At 36.6% G+C, this 22,671-nt stretch overlaps 1 protein-coding gene across 5 annotated transcripts in view; it reads right to left on the reverse strand.

Annotated features, from left to right (window-relative positions):
• Positions 1-22,671, reverse strand: part of ZNF407 (zinc finger protein 407) — a 519,604-nt gene that overhangs the window by 215,944 nt on the left and 280,989 nt on the right. Inside the window, exon 9 of one of the 5 annotated variants that reach the window (XM_082417045.1) lies at positions 16,403-19,187. The exons of the other annotated variants lie outside the window; for them this stretch is intronic. Within the exon in view, the coding sequence (XP_082273171.1) occupies positions 19,063-19,187 (125 nt within the window). The 3' untranslated portion in view covers positions 16,403-19,062. Of the gene's footprint in view, positions 1-16,402; positions 19,188-22,671 lie in introns of those variants that run through there. 5 annotated transcript variants of the gene reach the window in all.

Genomic DNA, 22,671 nt, shown 5'->3' on the forward strand with positions numbered 1-22,671 from the left:
CACTACTTCAGGTTAGAAAGGCTAGGAAGATTTTTACAAACCAGCCAAGGAAAGCCTTATCTTTCTGTTTGAAAGTCAGGTTTGATTAGCGTCCTGACCCTGCTTCCTGTTTAGCCTCGGACCCCTCATCCATGACGGGGACGTACATTTCCTGGCCTTCCCCCACATGTATCACCAAAACTTTAGCTAAGACAAAAATCAAACAGAAAAGTATAAAGTCTTTCTAGATCATCCAAGATTAAGAAGAGCTCCCAAAGGCAAGTGTGATGGTCTGAATTTTTCTCTGGAAACAAACATCCATGAGGCTTCAGTACCCTTTCACAGCTTGAAAAAGCCCACTTTCATTTTGCAGGGAAAATATGTGGGAAATGACTCAGGTGGACATTAAACCACCATCTCCATTTCCTCTGTAGTTTCTACTAATAATAGCTTATAACCTCCGTGCTCATCAGCCCCATGAAGGACCCACATCCAGAAATGGAGATACTTTGTTTTGGGCTGGCAGATTTTATTCTAACACTATCCTGCCATCTTGCACTAGTCACTGGAAATGTGAAGAAATCTGTGTATGAGGAGGGAAGTTATTCGAGCCCCAGAAGAGCTCTGTCAACTTTCTCTATGAAGAAACAAAATAATCATCAGTAAGTATCAACACAACCATTGTTGGGGGAATTCCTGCTTTTCTCTGTAGACGTCAGCTTTAAGGCTATGTATTTTCTCTTCTAAAAGCAACTCTGATGTAGCTCTACATTGATATAATCAAACGTAGGCTTCATGTGGTAGGAAATAAATGAGGGGAAAAAAAATCCCAGCAACATCATTTAGCACTTAAAGAAGCAAGAATTTAAAGAAGGAATAACGCTTAACCTATTTAATGGCACTCTGAGCAAGTCTGATTTATTCTGATTTATTACAACGCTACCTGTCTTTGAAATATTCAAGTATTTGCTTACCAATCCATTACAGTACCTGTGTGTGTTTGAGCGTGTCTGAGTATGTATTTGTTTTTGTTTTCCTCTCCATGCCTGGAATACCATCCCAACCTCTCAATCCATGGACTGCTGGCAAGGAAACCTACCAAAAGTTCTTGCTTCAGGAAGGCAGGTCCCTGCAGAGCAGATGTGCTCAAGCACCATGAGCGACGCCCACCCGCACTGTGGCCCAAATGGCGAAGGGCAAGCGTGCGAGTGATGGGCCCACAGTGCCACGGGCCAGGGAGCGCGTGGTGCTGAAACACACGTGCTACGGTGACTGAGGACATCATCCGGCACACGGCCGAGAAAATCAGGGCTCAGATCAGCAAGCAAGTAGGGACTGGCCGAAGTCCTCGGTAACCATGAAATGCGTCAGAAAAATCACCGAATAACGGTTTTGTGAAAAGTAATGGGAAGAAACTGTATGAACAGAAAGCCCTGACTCAAGCAGTTTCAAGAGACAAAGAGATGGTGACAAACCACACCTGGAAGCATCTGCCACCCCTGCTGCCCCTGGCACTGCACGAATTCAGTGAGCACCTTCCCTCACCGCAACCCTGAGCTAACGAGGGATGTGTCCCCGTGAACGTTTTGAACAAAAGAAGAGTATGTGTATACACATGGTTCAAACAACCCAATTAAGAATCAAACAACAGAAGAAAACACAGTGCCCTCCAGAAGTGGAGGCCCTCCTCTTCACCTTCTCCCTCGTAGAGCTGACAGTGTCACCTGGCTTTGGGTCACGAGGCTGGAAGTGAACAGAAGGACCTAGACATGCGCGGGAACAAACCTTTACTGAGTGTAGCAGACACTTGCAAGAAACTTCATTTTTCTCTTACCTTAGTCCCACAAAGCAGGATCGATCATTTCAGTATCTTTAAGACAGTTATAACTTTTTACAAGGCACAAAGCTAGCAAGTGATTACAAATCCTACCGTGTCACCCCTCTGGTTACTTCACTGGCTTCCTGTTTTGCTTAGTCCAAAATCTCAGAGTCTCTCCTCTCCCAGGGTCCCTGCACCCAGAGCACCGATGGCCACACTCTCTTCCCCCAGCAAGTTCCTCCCCTGTGCAGGCCCAGGCCTCCAGGACGCCTCACTTCCCCAGGTGGGCTTTCCAACACCGCCGTCCCACTAAGTTCCACTTCCCTGTGGGTCACCCTTGGTCCTAAGAGTTCTTCACTTCAAGCAGGCAGCCCCACTGCTAGTTTGAGTTCTATCTGTACCTCTGGTCATTGTCTGCTCTCTCACTATGCCAAGCCCCCTACAGGCAAGGGTCACAGTTCAGTCCACAACCCTCTCCCCCGACCTGACAAGTGAACTCATGCGTTTCTTCTAATATTTACAATCTTAAGGGGAAAGTAGATGACTTAATTGGCACTATTAGAAAAGCACTACGACAGAGACTTTATGTAATTTAACAAGCTAATTCTCATGATATCCCTGACTAGATAGGTTTCCAAACCCAGTTTACACATGCAAAACCTAAAGCTGACAGACGTGGGCTAAGTTTCCCAAGATCACACAGCGAGGAAGTACCAGAGCTGGCTCAAAATTCAGCCAAATTCAATTCAGCTAAATTATTTCATTCAGATAATAAAATATTATCTCATTATCAGACAATAGTTTTTTCCACCATACCATGCTGGCAATCTAGATATAACTGGAGGAGAGGGATCTATTTCCTTAATTTTGATTACTGAGGTCTTTAGAATAGTTTTATAATAGTATTTGCTGCCTTCTCTTTTGATTATTAAAAGCAACATATTATAGAAAATACAGAATAGCTTGCACCTCTAGGTCCATCAATTTTTCTGAACAGTACATATATTAAAAAATAAAACTGGGGACATTCTCAGCATGTCATTTTAACATCTTTTTAGAAGCTCTTAAATTATAGAAGTAATATGTGCTTGTCATAAAAAAAAAAAAGCCATTGCAATACTGGGTTACATAAAGTAAAAAATGCACAGTATCCACGTACCATCTAAACTTACCTCTGAGACAGCCAATATTAACAGCTTGATGTAGATTATCTGTACGATTCTTTACGCTCATACAAATATACATGCAGGGACAAACACCCCCCCCACCCCCGCCCAAACCCCTTTTTAAGAAAGAAATAGTCCTAGCAGGCACATTATCTTGCAACTTGCTTTTTGCATGTAACCGCCTATCACGGTCAGGTCAATACAGACACACGCAGCTCATTTTTAACAGCTGCATATTTGTCCGTCATGTGAACAGTCCCATTCTGACGGGCACTTACATGGTTTCCAGTTCTTGGCTGCTACAACAACAACATATCCTTACACGCTAGAATATTTATTCCATAAGATTGATGCTTGGGCTTCCCTGGTGGCGCAGTGGTTGAGAGTCTGCCTGCCATGCAGGGGACACGGGTTCAAGCCCTGGTCTGGGAAGATCCCACATGCCGCGGAGCAACTAGGCCCATGGGCCACAACTGCTGAGCCTGTGCGTCTGGAGCCTGTGCTCCGCAACAAGAGAGGCCGCGATAGTGAGAGGCCCGCGCACCGCGATGAAGAGTGGCCCCCGCTTGCCACAACTAGAGAAAGCCCTCGCACAGAAACGAAGACCAACACAGCCATAAATAAATAAATAAACAAATACTTTAAAAAAAAGAAAAAAAAGATTGATGCTGAACAGTAGAATTGCTGAGTCAAATGGTATGTGCATTTTAATTCCGAACTCCTAATCTGAAATTAGGAGTTTGGGATTAACATATACACACTACTATATACAAAACAGCTAAATCAACAAGGACACACTGTATAGCACAGGGAACTCTACTCAATATTCTGTAATGGCCTATATGGGAAAAGAATCTGAAAAGGAGTAGATGTAAGTATTTATATGTGTAACTGAATCACTCTGTTGTATACCTGAAACTAACACAACATTGTAAATCAACTATACTCCAATATAAAATAAAAAAATTTAAAATAAGATAAAAAATAAAATTTAGAAGTATGTCTAGCATACTTTCTCAGAGTTTTAGCAACTCACTCTCCCCCAATAACATATGAGATTTCCAATTTTCCAACAAATGCTCCATCATGGCTCATTCTCAACCTTTTAGGTTTCTACCAATGGATAAAAACTGGCATTGTACAGTTTTGATGTACTGACAACTAGTGAGGTTAAACATCTTTGCATATATTTACTGGTAATCTGCATTTTAAAATGCCTATTCAGATTTGTCTTTTAAAAAAAATCAGTTTGAGGGAGGTTTCTGTAAATTAGGAATAGCGACCTCCTGTGAGAATACTAATTGTGTATTAATCCTGTATCTGTCTTATGTGTTGCAAATATTTTGTCATAATTGATTGTGAAACTTTGTTTACTTCTTTTCCCCTTCTGTTTCTGTTTTTCATGTCTTATGTAACCCTGAGGTTATATAAATATTATGAAGTTTGTCTCCATCATTACTTGACTACGTAAGAATTTAAAATAAAAATGCAATTCATGTGAATATTTTTAGAACAAAGATATAATGTCTTTCTTATTAATTATTTGACATCTACTTCTTTGCCTTTTTCCTTCACACTTCAATTATTAAGTGTCTGTGGTTGATAAATAAAAGATTCGAAAACACAATTAATTGTTTTAATAGTTCTGTAGTGATCTTCTGATGTTAGATTATTACTGAGCTACTGAACATCATTATATCTAAAGAATACTTGTTACTTTATACTTCGTTTTTAAATAGAAAACATCAGAGTGATTATCTGTCAATATATAAAGATCTAATTACAATAACAAAGATCAATTTTCTTGTATTTCAACTCCAATTTTTCAATATCTTTACTCTCAAGAGTGCAGATAACAGAATAAAAAATAGCATAAGAGAAATGTGGACTGTGGAAGTCTAAAGGATGTTTTAGGTGTGCATATTCAGATAAATGTCTACATGCCACAAGCAACAGAAATTATGTCCTAAAGTAACAAACAGATCAAAAATGCACGTTTAGAATTTAAGATGCGTCGTTTACCTCCCCTTCCGGATCAAAAGTATCCCTACACTAGCTTTTATTAAACCCTGGATCATATCTTACCCTGCAATGTCAACTCTGTCTCCATGGTCTAAACGATTATTTTCTCTCCTGTAGTTTTATAACTCAGCCAAGGACGAGGGGAGCTAGCTGTCTTTCTTTGGTGGGGTGACTACTACCTACCCCTGTTTTGCTTGGTGCAAACACAGGCAAGTTCCTTTGTGAACTTATCATTTTCTAGAGGTCATTCAGACCATAATTTCAGGCCTCAGCCGCTATCCTGATGGTCCTTCTTAGGAAATTGGACCCAGTGGGAACGTTTTCTCCCTCTGCTTAGTCCATGGGTCAGCATTTTCCTTCCCTTGTAGTTCTTAATTCCCTTAAGTGGCAATTATTTAAGACACAGTTAGAAAAGGTGCAATCTACATTCATCCAATAAAACCTAAATATTAAAAAGGACAGAAAAATTCAGCATGGTTACTAAGGATAAATGGGACAGCATTTAGCATTTGAAAGGTACCAATGAAGTGGTACATGAGTAAATGGACAAAATTTTTGAAAAATGATTGGAGGTAAAAAAAAAATTAAGACAAACTAAAAGCGCATACTATGTGTCAAAGAGATGGAGCATCTTAATTATAAGAGGTTAATATCACAGCCAGAGTCAAGAAATAGGTGGAAAAATCACTAATAGATACTGCCTGGAAATCAACCCAAAGATAACAGACATACAAAATCTAAATTTTAGATTTTTCAATAAGCATATGATAAAAATTAGATTAGTACTGTGGTTCAAAACACACTCTTAACAAAGGTAACTTATTTGTGCTAAAAGCATTATGCTTGGGAATGATATCACCATGCCTGTGGAAAGACATATTAGAAAAATTATGATCACTGCATGGACATAATAAATGCATTCTAAGGTCATAGGTTGTAAAAGAAGCCAAAGGAGAAAGGAAACAAGTTTGAACCATATGTAGGCCATTCATAAGCAAATGGCAAAATTACTGGAATGGGTAAAAAAGAGGGAATGAATTAAAACAACAAGCTATTATGAAACAAATAATATAACAGATAAGCTGTACGTCTGTGGAATATAATGCTTCCAGGTCTAGCAGGTATCATCTTTATGAATACACCACCCTTTCCCATAGTTTATATTGAACAGAAGGTAACTAATTGTGAAATTTTAAGGACTAACTTAAATCCAGTTGCATACTTAAATTTTTAAAACTTGATTTGGTCTTCCATTTAACTGACCATCTCCCTGGTATATCAAAAAGCAGTATTTTGCCAAGAAAATCCAACATGTGATATCTATGAAATATGGTAGATACATTTAAAACTGGGTTTAAAGTGGATATTCATATATACAACTGAGCTCATTCCATTAGGACCACTTTTAAGGTTTTAACTACTACAATTAAGAATGGTCTAATCTCTAATAAATCTCTTATTCTATAGCACTAAAAATGGTCCTGCTTCTGTGAGTAAACCCTGACTGATAGAACACTTTTGGGATCGTGATATTTAACCCAAATATCACATATAACATAGTCAATTATCTAGTGTAAAATAGCAGCATAATAGTGGTTACACTGAAGCCAGGGTTGGCTTCATATTGCGTTACTAGCCTTATAAGTTTGGGTCAGTTATTTTACCTCATTTTCCCCCTCACCATTAAATTGGGAATAATGGTAGCATCGGGGTGTTCTGAAAAGTAAATGAGATGATTCTCTTGAAAACAGCCTAATAATTTGATAAACAGTGAGTGCTCATATGAAATTGTTATTATTACATAAAATATGGTCAGTTGTTTAGAATAAAATGGAATTAATCCATTGCTACTTTCTAAATCTTTCTTATGTTCTAGCGAGTAGGAAAAAAAATTACTGTGAAAGACCTAATAAGACTAAGTCAACTAGAAAAGAATTATTACAATATACGGATTTCTCTAATTCATTATTTCCCTCTTTCCTGGAGTATTTGTTGTTCTGCTGCCTTATTATGCTCCTTCAAGCCTGAGCCCTAAGGAGGGGAGTCTTTCCTGGTGCCCTACACAGATCACCTCCCAAAGCATCTTTGACATTTTCTGTATAGACCTTAGATAGCAAATTGGGTATTTATTTATTTGTGTGGTTGTTTAATTAATGTCCTTTGTCCACTAAATAAATCATTTCTACTAAGGCAAGGACCACACTCGCACTGCTGTCGTATTTTTGAGGCCTACCATGGTGCAGGGGGGCATATCGTGGGTGGAGAAAGCCCAACATTTGTTTGGTGACACCAGGTCTCAACATAAAAGTAGTTACAAATTCTCAAGCAAAATTTCTAGTCACTTCAGAACGTTTAAAATGTGTTTTGCAACACATTAAGAAGCAGAATATCAATGTCATGAACTCAAAGAAGTTTACAAGACCTTCCCCATTTTAAAAAGTTATAAAAGTTACTGATTTAAACTCTTCTGTATGATTCAGAAGTCATCACCAGATAGAGTGAAAGTGATTGTCATTAATAATTTGGAACTATTATAGAAAGGTTAGAGTACTGTATTTCTGAAATTGGTTGGCGCCTTGCTAATCTGATTCTACAGGATAAAACCTGTAACTGGGATCTTCATATCACAATATTTTAGAATTCTATGGCTTGGGGTTTTACATAAGGATTCATATCAGAGACAAGAGCCCTACCTGTGGCTGGCTTAGCAATATAAGGAAAGAGTCCCACACTTGCGGAAACCTTACAGGAACTCCTATTTGCTCAGGAGGTAGAAAGAGTGGGTGGGGAGGATGGTCTTGTCTTTCGTTGTGTGGAAGCTCAGGGCTCGCTCAGAAGGGCAGTGATAATTCCCTAAGCACACAGAAGTAGAGTATAACCACATATAAATAGTAGACAAGACGCCTGCATAAATTAACATGTTGTACCTTCAGGTTTAACTCAAAACCTTTAGGCCAAGAACATTCAATTTTATCTGTATCATGATGATAAACTATTGTTTCTTACATGTTGAGTGAAAATGATTATACATACTAATGTAGTAGGTGAATACCCTGACATCTTAATGCCTAGAAGATGAACACACCCAAATGATCCTGTGACAAATAATAAAACTATACAGCCCTGGATATCAAATGTCTTTTTCAAGGTAAAAAAGATGTTTAAAAATTTTATATGTTCAAACTGAGCATAAAACATCTTAAAAACGTCTTTCTAACACATTTTCTTAGACACAGAGAAATTGGGGTGAAAAAATAAAATATATTAAGTGCTATTACAGAATTATATCTAAAACCAGAATTACTTCTTTGACTGGTAAGAGACTCATGAGATCTCAAAGCATACATCACAAAAAACTTCTTTTCATTACATACAGGGGGAAAAGGCTAGAAATATGGATAAAGAAGATATATAAGAATAACATTAAAGTAAAGCAAACAAACAAAAAACACCCTAAAGTGTCATTCAGCCACTTTTAAAGAGCTATTCCTGCTTTATTTCTCTTGATTCTTCAGCATTTTACTGCACGTTCTATGCAATCCAAGCTTTCAACTCAATCCCCTTATAATCCACTTTACTGACCCGAAGGGCCACTTCTGCCTCTAGGTGTTCCAGCCTGTCTCCTCTTCCCACCTCTCTAAATACTCAATTCTTACAAAGTCAAGTACCCTTCAGCTTGCCTTCTTGCACTTCAGATAAATCATCTTCGTTGACACTTGAGCTGCAAAACTTACAGCCACCTTTCCACCCCTGTAGCAAACACTATTTCCAACACTCGTTTTAATAGCAAGAGCGCTTACAAGTCATTAAATAACACTATAATTAAATGTGCACAAGAGGGACCACATCTGGCACCTATTCTGTCCCTCATTGAAACATGAAGCTTGCTCTGTCTGAATATCAAGGTTAATCTGACAAACCTAATCCTATCCATGGGTTATTTGTAAAACACCCAAGAAGTACCCTAGTTCAGTGTTGACTGGACGCTCTAGAAAAATGTCCACAGACTCAACAAATGCTTCGTTACTAAGACAAAGAATGTTAAAGTATGATACTTAACTGGGTGATAAGTGGGAAATGTCATGAGGATGGAATCTTTTAAAGAAAATAATAAACTTTAAGAGAAACTAACTGTAATACCACCAAACAGTATTCTAAAATTTCAAGAGAACTAATTGGGCATTTTCATGTCTCCTGTCATTTTACACCAACCAAGTCTTTAAAGCAAACCATCTATTTATTAGAAACAGTCTTTGTTGCTAATCAAAGGATAGGACAGGATATATAAACATGAATATGCAAGTGATGCAGGTCACTTTGTTCATATAAAATATAACTCAGAATATCTATTCTTATCACTCAAGAGCAACACCTACTGGCACAATTAAAAAGAACCTAGAAGGCACAGAGTAATTTCAATTCAATATTTTATTAATTAAATACTTATAGAGCACTTAACATATGCCAGGCACTACTTTAAGTACTTTACAAATATTAACTTATTTAATCACTCCAAGACATTTATCACTAAAAGAGATTAACTGACATAAACCCTACTTCAAGATGCAAAAGGATCTATTTCATTACTTTGAGATACAGATTCTATTTAAGCCAACAGAATCCAAATCTGTCCTTGCCAACATCTGGAAAGAAACTGGTATTATAATTCATTCTAACTTAGTGAGCCAGACAACCAATGTGGAGGAAATCCTGAAAGGCAGTTCCCCCAAGAAGAGTTCTCTCCCCACCAAAAAAAAAAAATTAAATTTTATATTCAATGCAATGTTAATAATTTATACTAATTGCAAAGGAGTCTTGCCTTTTCCTTTATAAACAGGAAGTCACTTACGCTAGGTTTTTATTTTAAGCATGCATTAAAATTATGATTTTTCACAAGATGAAAGAATGCCTCTGCCAATCACACTGACATGTTACTCACAAATGGCACTAATAGCTGTGACAAGAGTGAACTGTCTGAGCAGAGCTTTTTAAGAAGGATCTAGACCAGCCATCAAAACCACTACTTTATCTAGATGGGCCTACGCTATATTCTGCTGCAACAAAAGCTATTAGGTGATTTAAGTGACTACTTTATTATGATGGAATTTCATCTATTAAAAGAATGTATTTAAGTGTTTTTAATCTTACTTAGATATAGAAAAAAATTGAACAAATAAGAAAGTACAAGCATGTCTGTAAGCTAAAATATTTTGCTCCTTCCTATTTTACCTGAATAAATAAACTTTGCAAATTTATTCACTCGATTTATATATTTCAAATGCTGATTAGCATGTATCATAAAACATCTTTTTGGTCTATTTAATTTTACAGTGTCAAGCCCATTAGTATAATTTCTGTATTAACGTCCCAATTTTCATTTTCTCCATCCCAATCAACTTCCTTCTCTAATGACCCCTCACCAACAGAGATACCTATTTAATATTTTCTAATATGGATATGTGCACAAAATATACAAGATAAGGGTAACTGGGGTTTTTTGTATTTGCAATTTTTTAATTTTTTACTTTGGTAAAATACACATAATATACAATTTACCATGTTAGCCATTTTTAAGTGTACAGTTCAGTAGTATTAAGTATATTCACATTGCTGTACAATCAATCTCCAGGATTTTTTCATATTCCAAAAGTGAAACTCTGTACCTACTAAAACAACATCTCCTGTCCTCCTGTCCCCCAGACCCTGGCAACGACCATTCCAATTCTTGTACCTATGACTACTCTAGGGACCTCATATAAGTGCTACCCTACAGTATTTGTCTTTTATGACAGGCTTATTTCACTGAGCTTAGTGTCCTCAAGGTTCATCCATGTTGCAGCCTGTGTCAGAATTTCCTTCATTTTTAAGGCTGAATAATATTCCACTGTATGCATGAATCACATTTTCCTTGTCTATTCATTCATTAACAGACATTTGGGTTATTTCTACCTTTTGGCTATTGTGAATAATGTTGCTATGAATGTGGGTGTACAAATACCTTGAGATCTGCTTTCATTTCTTTTGGATATATACCCAGCAGTGGAAATGCTGTATCATATGGTAGTTCTATTTTAAATTTTTTGAGGAACCACTATACTGTTTCCATAGCAGCTGTGCCATTTTATGTTCTCACCAACAGTGCATGAGGATTTCAATTTCTCTACACTCTTGCCAATACTTGTTCTTTTCTTTTCTTTCTTTCCTTCTTTTCTTTCTTTTTTTTTTGACAGATGTCATCCTAATGAGTGTGTGGTGATAGAGCAAATTCTTTAAAAGTGGATTTCTTAGCTAGTAAGAAAATTATGATGAATTCAAAATACAAAATTGGTGAGTACTATTTAAAATGATGGCAAAGCTAACCAGAGAAGAATCATATTATAAGCAAAAAGTGAAAGCCTTTTCTTATTTATCAATATAAAGGATTAAGAAATAAGAATGCCTGCTCACTATATTCTGAATATAAATATGCATATCTCATTTTATTTGTTCATAAGAGTTTTGAATGATTGGTTATAACAATTATCAGGTTTGGGAAGCTCTCCTCAGGAAGTCATTCAGGAGCAGGACAAGACAGTGACAAATCAGACAGATTCTCAATGAGTTTATATTAGATTACAGAGCAATGAAGAGATGGGGTATATAAAACTGAAGGAAAACACATGTACCCAATTATGGGAACTTAAGGATAAAATTTAAAACCCACGTATGCTTAATTTTAGAAATTGCTATGGTAATAGAGAGGAAAGAGATGGATGCAAAGAAACATTGCCAACTGATTTAACAAAAGTGCAAAGGCAGTTCTACAGAGAAAAGATATTGTTTTCACCAAATATTGCTCAAAAAAATGACACCTATATACAAAAAAAAGAACTAACCTATACCTCATCTTATAGAAAATTGGACTCAAAATAGATCATAGATCTAAATATAAAATGTAAAATCATAAAGCTTCTAGAAGAAAATACAGGAGTTAATCTTGGTAACCTGAGTTAGGCAAATACTTTTTAAATACTGTAACAGAAGTATAAACCATAAAGGAAAAACACTAATAAACTGGACTTCAGGAATATTAAAAACCTTTGCTCTATGAAAGACACTGCTAAGAGAAAAAAAAAAAAAGAAGTCACCGCCTCAGAGAAAGTATTTGACATATATCTGACAAAGGTCTCATATCAAAAATACATTAAAATTCTTAAAACAGACTGAGGAGCTTCAAGATGGTGGAAGAGTAAGATGCAGAGATCACCTTCCTCCCCCACAAATACATCAGAAATACATCTACATGTGGAACAGCTGCTACAGAACACCTACTGAACACTGGCAGAAGACCTCAGACTTCCCAAAAGGCAAGAAACTCCCCACGTACTTGGGTAGGGCAAAAGAAAAAAGAAGAAACAGAGACAAGAGAATAGGGATGGGACCCGCACCAGTGGGAGGGAGCTGTGAAGGAGGAAAGGTCTCCACACACTAGGAAGCCCCTTCGCGGGCGGAGACGGGGGGTGGCCAGAGGGGGAAGGTTTGGAGGCACGGAGGAGAGTGCAGCCACACGGGTGTGGAGGGCAAAGTGGAGAGACTCCCGCACAGAGGATCGGTGCCGAGCAGCACTCACCAGCCCAAGAGGCTTGTCTGCTCCCCCGCCAGAAGGGAATGGCAGGACAGATTTAAAGTAATGAAAGCCAGAAGGGAATGGCAGGACATATTTAAAGTGATGAAAGGGAAAAACATACAACCAAGATTACTCTATCCAGCAAGGATCTCATTCAGATTTGATGGAGAAATTAAAACCTTTACAGACAAGCAAAAGCTAAGAGAATTCAGCACAACCAAACCAGCTTTACAACAAAGGCTAAAGGAACTTCTCTAGGCAGGAAACACAAGAGAAGGAAAAGATGTACAATAACAAACCCAAAACAATTAAGAAAATGGTAACAGGAACATACATATCAATAATTACCTTAAATGTAAATGGATTAAATGCTCCGACCAAAAGACATAGACTGGCAGAATGGATACAAAAACAAGACCTGTATATATGTTGTCTACAAGTGAGCTACTTCAGACCTAGGGACACATGCAGACTGAAAGTGAGGGGATGGAAGAAGATATTCCATGCAAATGGAAATCAAAAGAAAGCTGGAGTAGCAATTCTCATATCAGACAAAATAGACTTTAAAACAAAGACTATTACAAGAGACAAAGAAGGACACTACATAATGATCAAGGGATCAATCCAAGAAGAAGATATAACAATCGTAAATATTTATGCACCCAACATAGGAGCACCTCAATACATAAGGCAAATACTAACAGCCATAAAACGGGAAATCGACAGTTAACACAATCATAGAAGGGGACTTTAACACCCCACTTTCACCAATGGACAGATCATCCAAAATGAAAATAAATAAGGAAACACAAGCTTTAAATGATACATTAAACAAGGTGGACTTAATTGATATTTATAGGACATTCCATCCAGAAACAACAGAATACACTTTCTTCTCAAGTGCTCATGATACATTCTCCAGGATATATCATATCTTGGGTCACAAATCAAGCCTTGGTAAATTTAAGAAAATTGAATTCGTATCAAGTACCCTTTCTGACCACACACTATGAGACTAGATATCAATTACAGGAAAAAATCTGTAAAAAATACAAACACATGGAGGCTAAACAATACACTACTTAATAACCAAGAGATCACTGAAGAAATCAAAGAGGAAATCAAAAAATACCGAGAAACAAATGACCATGAAAACACGATGACCCAAAACCTATGGGATTCAGCAAAAGCAGTTCTAAGAGGGAAGTTTATAGCAATACAATCCTACCTTAAGAAACAAGAAACATCTCAAATAAACAACCTAACCTTACACCTAAAGCAATTAGAGAAAGAACAAAAAATCCCCAAAGTTAGCAGAAGGAAAGAAATCATAAAGACCAGATCAGAAATAAATGAAAAAGAAATGAAAGAAACGATAGCAAAGATCAATAAAACTAAAAGCTGGTTCTTTGAGAAGATAAACAAAATTGATAAACCATTCATTAGCCAGACTCATCAAGAAAAAAAGGGACAAGACTCATCTCAATAGAATTAGAAATGAAAAAGGGGAAGTAACAACTGGCACTGCAGAAATACAAAGGATCATGAGAGATTACTACAAACAACTATATGCCAATAAAATGGACAACCTGGAAGAAATGGACAAATTCTTAGAAATGCACAACCTTCTGAGACTGAACCAGGAAGAAATAGAAAATATGAACAGACCAATCACAAGCACTGAAATTGAAACTGTGATTAAAAATCTTCCAACAAACAGAAGCCCAGGACCAGATGGCTTCACAGGCAAATTCTATCAAACACTTAGAGAAGAGCTAACACCTATCCTTCTCAAACTCTTCCAAAATATAGCAGAGGGAGGAACACTCCCAAACCCATTCTACGAGTCCACCATCACCCTGATACCAAAACCAGACAAAGATGTCACAAAAAAAGAAAACTACAGACCAATATCACTGATGAACATAGATGCAAAAATCCTCAACAAAATACTAGCACAAACAGAATCCAACAGCACATTAAAAGGATCATACACCATGATCAAGTGGGGTTTGTCCCAGGGATGCAGGATTCTTCAATATACGCAAATCAATGTGATACACCATATTAACAAATTGAAGGAGAAAAACCATATGATCATCTCAATAGATGCAGAGAAAGCTTTTGACAAAATTCAACACCCATTTATGATAAAAACACTCCAGAAAGTAGGCATAGAGGGAACTCACCTCAACATAATAAAGGCCATATACGACAAACCCACAGCCAACATCATCCTCAATGGTGAAAAACTGAAACCATTTCCACTAAGATCAGGAACAAGACAAGGTTGCCCACTCTCACCACTATTATTCCACATAGTTTTGGAAGTTTTAGCCACAGCAATCAGAGAAGAAAAAGAAATAAAAGGAATCCAAATTGGAAAAGGAGAAGTTAAGCTGTCACTGTTTGCAGATGACATGATACTATACATAGAGAATCCTAAAGATGCTACCAGAAAACTACTAGAGCTAATCAATGAATTTGGTAAAGTAGCAGGATACAAAATTAATGCACAGAAATCCCTTGCATTCCTATACACTAATGATGAAAAATCTGTAACTGAAATTAAGGAAACACTCCCGTTTACCATTGCAACGAAAAGAATAAAATACCTAGGAATAAACCTACCTAAGGAGACAAAAGACCTGTATGCAGAAAATTATAAGACACTGATGAAAGAAATTAAACATGATACAAACAGAAGGAGAGATATACCATGTTCTTGGATTGCAAGAATCAACATTGTGAAAATGACTATACTGCCCAAAACAATCTACAGATTCAATGCAATCCCTATCAAATTACCACTGGCATTTTTCACGTAAGTAGAACAAAAAATTTCACAATTTGTATGGAAACACAAAAGACCCCGAATAGCCAAAGCAATATTGAGAAAGAAAAACGGAGCTGGAGGAATCAGGCTCCCAGACTTCAGACTATACTACAAAGTTATAGTAATCAAGACAGTATGGTACTGGCACAAAAACAGAAATATAGATCAATGGAACAGATAGAAAGCCCAGAGATAAACCCTCGCACATACGGTCACTTTATCTTTGATAAAGGAGGCAAGAATATACAATGGAGAAAAGGCAGCCTCTTCAATAAGTGGTGCTGGGAAAACTGGACAGCTACATGTAAAAGAATGAAATTAGAACACTCCCTAACACCATACACAACAATAAACTCAAAATGGATTAAAGACCTAAATGTAAGGCCAGACACTATCAAACTCTTAGAGGAAAACATAGGCAGAACACACTACGACATAAATCACAGCAAGATCCTTTCTGACCCACCTCTAGAGAAATGGAAATAAAAACAAAAATAAACAAATGGGACCTCATGAAACTTAAAAGCTTTTGCACAGCAAAGGAAACCATAAACAAGACAAAAAGACAACCCTCAGAATGGGAGAAAATATTTGCAAATGAAGCAACTGACAAAGGAGTATAATCTCCAAAATTAAAAGCAGCTCATGCAGCTCAATATCATAAAAACAAACAACCCAATCCAAAAATGGGCAGAAGGCCTAAACAGACATTTCTCCAAAGAAGATATATGGATTGCCAACAAACACATGAAAGAATGCTCAACATCATTAATCATTAGAGAAATGCAAATCAAAACTACAATGCGATATCATCTCACACCAGTCAGAATGGCCATCATCAAAAAATCTACAAACAATAAATGCTGGAGAGAGTGTGGAGAAAAGGGAACCCTCATACACTGTTGGTGGGAGTGTAAATTGATACAGCCACTATGGAGAACAGTATGGAGGTTCTTTAAAAAACTAAAAAAGAACTACCATACAACCCAGCAATCCCACTACTGGGCATTTACCCTGCGAAAACCATAATTCAAAAAGAGTCATGTACCACAATGTTCATTGCAGCTCTATTTACAATAGCCAGGACATGGAAGCAACCTAAGTGTCCATCGACAGATGAATGGATAAAGAAGATGTGGCACATATATACAATGGAATATTACTCAGCCATAAAAAGAAACAAAATTGAGTTATTTGTAGTGAGGTGGATGGACCTAGAGTCTGTCATACAGAGTGAAGTAAGTCAGAAAGAGAAAAGCAAACACCATATGCTAACACATATATATGAAATCTAAAAAAAAAAAAAAAAATGGTCATGAAGAACCTAGGGGCAAGATGGGAATAAAGATGCAGACCTACTAGAGAATGGACTTGAGGACACGGGGAGGAGGAAGGGTAAGCTAGGACAAAGTGAGAGATTGGTAGTGTATATATGGACATATATACACTACCAAATGTAAAATAGATAGCTAGTGGGAAGCAGCTGTATAGCACAAGGAGATCAGCTCGGTGCTTTGTGACCAGCTAGAAGGGTGGGATAGGGAGGGTGGGAGGGAGGGAGACGCAAGAGGGAAGAAATATGGGGATATATGTATATGTATAACTGATTCACTTTGTTATAAAGCAGAAAGTAACACACCATTGTAAAGCAATTATACTCCAATAAAAATGTTTAAAAAAAAGCATATATACTATGCAATTACATTTATGTGAGTAAAGGATAGTCAAAATTAATTTATGGTGACAGAATTCACAATGATGGTTACCTCTGGGGAAATGGGGCACTGGTGTTAGGAATAAGGAATTTCTAGGGTGATGGACATGTTTTATACTTTAATCTAGATATATACATATCTGTATAAAAATTTATTGAAAAATTAATAAAAAGGAGAGAAACATTAAAAAAAAATTCTTAAAACAATAATCCAAGGGAAAAAGGGGCAAATATTTCAAACGATACTTCATCAAAGAAAATACAAAGAAGGCAAATAAGCATTGATAATCAACATCATTAGGAATCAAATGCAAACTGAAACCATGAAATCCCACTCAACTCCTATTTGAATGACGCAATCAAAACTGACAATAACAAGTGCTCACAAAGACGTGGGGCAACGGTAACTCTCACACAGCGTGGTGGGAATATAAAATGTGTAGACACTTTGGAAAACAGTTCAACGGTTTTCTTTAGAAGTTGAATATATACGTACCATATCATCCAGGTATCTCAGGTTAGTTTATTTACCCAAGAGAAATGAAACCTTACATTCGCACCGAAATCTACATGTGAATGTTCATAGCCCCTCTATTCATAATTGCCAAGAAGAGTAAATGTGGTATTCATTTAACGCCCATCACTGTGGTTTTGATTTGCATTTCCCCAACAAGTAATGATGTTGAATATCTTTTCATGTGTTTACTGGCCATTTATATATATATTGTTGTATATATATTGTTTAGAGAAATAGCTATTCAGATTCTTTGCCCATTTTTTAATCAGGTTATTTGCCTTGATATTGTTGAATTATAAGCGTTCTTTATATATTCTGAATACAAGTCCATTATCAGATAGATTTGCAATTTTCCCCCCATTTTATAGGTTTTCCTTTCAACTTCTTGATGGTGTACTTTGAGGCACAAAAGTTTTTTTAATTTGGTAAAGTCCAACTCATCTATTTTTTTCTTTTATTTCTCATGCTTTTGGGGTCATAATCAAGAAAGCATTGCTTAACCAAAGGTGACAAAGATTTGTTCATATGTTTTCTTTTAAGGATTTTATAGCTAAGATAATTTATGTTTTGGACAAATAAAACAACGTATATTTATGGGAATGCAGGGGTTAGTATGCACACAGCCGTTTCCTAGTTCTGTCTGTTGAGAAGGCCAAAAAGCAAAGGGCGCACAGAAGCAATGAATACATACAGTATACATATCAGGATTTCTAAATACCAGTGAAAGGAACTAAGGCTCCTGAAGGAGACGTTGATTTTACCACCAGGGGAGGGAAAACCACCAGATGAACATGGATCACATTTTGGTGTCAGAAAGTAAACAGATGCTCATAAAAGCATGAGGGCACATCAAAGGGCACAGGAGTCCTCCTGAAAGAGCTTGCAATGGCCAAAGCTGAAGAATTGTGAGCAAGAAAATAAATAACAATGATACAGTAGAATTATAAGCCATAGAGTAAAAGAAATCCATGCTGGTAAAAATTAATAGAACAAAAAATAATTGGAAGAGAAGGGACAGATATTCCTTAAAGAAAAATTCCAATTAAATGTAGAAGGAATGGGGAAAAGAGAAAATGACCATTAGAACTCCAAAGATCTTGTTGCAGTCAAGATCCACTAATGAATGTAAAAATTAGTGGTTAAATGCTTAAGGAGAAACAGGCTATTGGCATAATCTGAATGTATCTCCCCTGAGATGCGTATTAATTAAAAAGGGGAAATAGTAAGCTTGTAGTGGAGAAATACAGAGATGCCATCTTACTCAACTGGTCCAGGTTACATCATCTGCCCTACCGTACCCCTGATACACTCCACATCTATTCTGAGAAATTCTTAAAAACACCGCAACCGAGTCATGAGTAAACATCAGACTAATGCAAAATAAAGAACATTCTACAAAATAACTAATCCATATTCTTTACAAATGTCAAGGTCACATAAGACAATGAAAGACGGAAAACCTGCCATGGACTGGAGAAGATTGAGGAGACACAAGAACAGAAGGGCATGTTGGTTTCTGAGCTGAATTCTGGAAAAGAAAAACAGCAGAATGCAAAACCTGGTGAAATCTGAATAAAGAATATAGTTTAGAAAACAGTACTGTGCTAATGCTAACGTCTGATTTTGGTAATTGCACTGTGGTTATATATAATGCTACCATTTGGGGAAGCTGGGTAAAGGATATATGGGAACTCTCTGTACTATTTTTCCAACTTTTCTGCAAGTTTTTTCAAAATAAAAACTTAAAACAAGGAAAACTTGCTAAATGGTAATTTTGCTTGCTAAAAATAGAAATAAGTGAAATTGCAAATGAGTAATAATATGCATTTTTACATCTTCAGAACTAAACTTCAAAGCTAATTAAACAAGATACCTCCACTTTCCTGATAATGTGAAAAACTTGTGATGCCATTCTTCACTAAATGCCTTTGCTGGAGACAGCCACCTGTGATGCAGCATCAGCAGCAGGACCTGTCACCACCTACCTTGTTTCCTCATATAAAACTGCATTTTAGTTGGGGTCAAGATACGTCTGGGAAGGTGTGTAAATTTTTAAAATATATAAATTATATTGAATTAAACAGATGATAAAAGGTCTATATAAAAATAAAAGCCGCATCAATGACCTGATAAAATCATACTGCCCCTACTATAACTTTCCACAATCAGTTTTTTTTCCCTTAAAATTTTGATAAATGAAGTTGTCAGGGGGGATAAGATCACAATTTTGCCTGCTGATGAGGTAACCATACTGTATGTGCCTGTATAACCTGTGGCAGCGAGGAAAGCAGCCTAAAAGACAGTTTCACCGTGGCTCTGAATTATACAGGCTAATTACACTTAGCAAGGTCGCCCAAGAAAGAAGAGGATAGAGTTTTTTTTTTTTCTGGGGAAAAAAAAAATTAAACATCACTTTAAAACTTCTCTTTAAGATTATGTAGTTAGGGGATGACACTGAGTGCTCTTAAGGCTTGAGATCCATCAAAAATGATTAACTAAATGGATTTACATGAATTTGAGATATTTTCAGTGAATTCTATTAGGTATTACTAACAAAAGCCGTATTTTACTTGTGTACTCTGACGTTATTTTAAATGTTGTGAATGCCATTAAGGACTTCACAGAACATTAAAATATACACTAGAAAGGACATTATTTCAAGATCATATTCGTTTTAAAAATATAGTATGCAACATACAAAGAATAAAAATAATTCAAATAATAAGTTTCTACTCTGAAAAAGTTTTATATAGACCTTTTCTAGCCCTAACTTTGGATATATGCTCAGACTGACGTGCTAATATATGTATCACACACAGAAAACATATACACACGTATATAGTTATGAGACTCATTACTCTCAATAACAACTTCAAATAAATGCAAAATACATTCCAGTCCTCTCGTACTACTTTCTTAATATTAAAACAGCAATAAAAAAAAGCCCAATGCCTTTATTTCTACAGAAAATCTCAATATCAATGATAACTTTCGCTCTTTCATATGTATTATTTAATTTGAACCTCATATTCAAAGGAAAGGCTAAACATTGTTAGTCATTTTGCAGCTGAGAATACAGATGTAGAAGGTTGAGAGACTTGCTTAAAGTCACACATCTCAATCGCAATAAAGTCAGGACACTAAAACCTATTTCATTTGACTCCATCTGTCCATCCATCCATCTATCCTCCAAATTCTGTACCAGGCAGTAGAAGTACAACTGTGAAAACATTTACCCTAGTGGGTTTTTTTTTTTTTTTTAATTATATTGTACCATGCTACTTCCTAGTACACGTTTTCAAATTATTTGATGTCTTAAAACTCAATATTAAGGCTTCCATGATAAGAATTTCATTAACCCATAGATGCTGATTTTTTTTTGGGGGGGGGGTGTATACTATTTTATTAACATTTAAATTTCACCAAGAGTTCAAGTATATGCTAGCCATTTGTTCAGATTTTTGAAATAAAGACAAAATGGGCAAACAGCTTTAAGGGTGTAATGTATTTAACACTGCACAATATATTCACCAACTAGACAATCTAAGGGGTGGTATAACTATACACTTAGGAGCACCAAGTATAGGAACAAACCCTGGAACTGGAGGAAAAACCCGCCATTCAGGACTGAACAGAGGTCCTTGGTTGCTGACAGAATCTCCCCTTGACTTCAGACTTGAGACAAACCGAGGGAGTCTGTCAGTATACAGAGACCACTGCCTTCAGGACCAACACACAGTAACAGGACGGACTGGCCAGAGCCAATTCAGATTGTGGGGACCGGTCTGAAGCGAGCAGGGTCGGCTGGAGGCTGGAAATGTCGCAGCTGAAGGCCAGCATCGGCCGATGACAGCAGCCACCTTCTAAAAGTCGCTGATTTCTCCACGAGTTCCTAATGCTTTTCCCAAACAAGGAGTTGTTGTTTTTTTTTTTAAAGCTCTTGGATATGTAGGATTATATAATTGGAAAACTCTTGAAGACAAACAGGCATGGATTTCAATCAGCAAGTTAACCTCTTGAAGGTTCTTTTTTTAAATCATTAAATTGGGAATAACACCTACCAAAGAATTTTGCTTTGAAGATTTAATGGCCTAATGAAAAGTTCATCACAGACACTATTACTACCTTTCCTCTTTCTTTCTTTGCAATTAAAAAGGCAAAACGTGCAAAATAATAGAGTTCTTTAGTTCCCCATACTAACCATCTAAAATAGGAAGCCATACATATTACAGTTTGGAGGACTGAGGGAAGGAAATGGCAGAAAGTGGACCAGAGAGACACAAGGGGCAAATATTTCCTTAAGCCTGCTCCACAATGTAAAGTAGATAAGGGAAGTTTTTAGACATATACTGAAGACATGTTAGAGAGAACATATTTATTCTTCAGGAGATTAAATTTTAAAATATTTAAGAATGTTAATTAGAAAGTTTTGAAAAAACCTATATCAGTATATTACTCAATAAAAGAGAAATGGTGATGAGTTCAGAGTCAGCTTAACTCACCAGTAAACCGCACATTTACTGACACACAAACACAAATGAGACCATCCTGGAGAGCGATTATATTACTGAAAAAAAGGAGACTGATGGAAAAATAGTGCTTTGACATTATTCACCCACTGACTACAAAGAATGTAAGATAGTCCTAAACTTAGGAATTGCAACAGGAGTGAGAGTGAGAGAGAGCGGAGAGAGAGGCCAATTAGCAAAATACCTAATCTGTTGTGCCATGATGGACAGAAGGCACCAGACTATGTAGATAGGACTTTGAAAGAAACAAAGACATTTAGCAGCAGTTAAGAAAAATAGTAAATTAACCCATGGATGATGTCTGAGGTTAAAGAATCAAATTGTTGAACTATTAATTATTTTAGGAAGTCTTTTGTTAAATGGTGAAGTATCAGGAGACTGGAAAACAAGGACTTCAGTCTGAAGGTTAAAAAGAAAGAGGGGAGAGGCTGAAAATTATAGAGCTGTAAGTCTAACATCTATATTAGGAAATAAATTTGAGAT

This window comes from Balaenoptera physalus (assembly GCF_965194825.1).
Source record: "Balaenoptera physalus genome assembly, chromosome: 12".
NCBI lineage: Eukaryota > Metazoa > Chordata > Mammalia > Artiodactyla > Balaenopteridae > Balaenoptera > Balaenoptera physalus.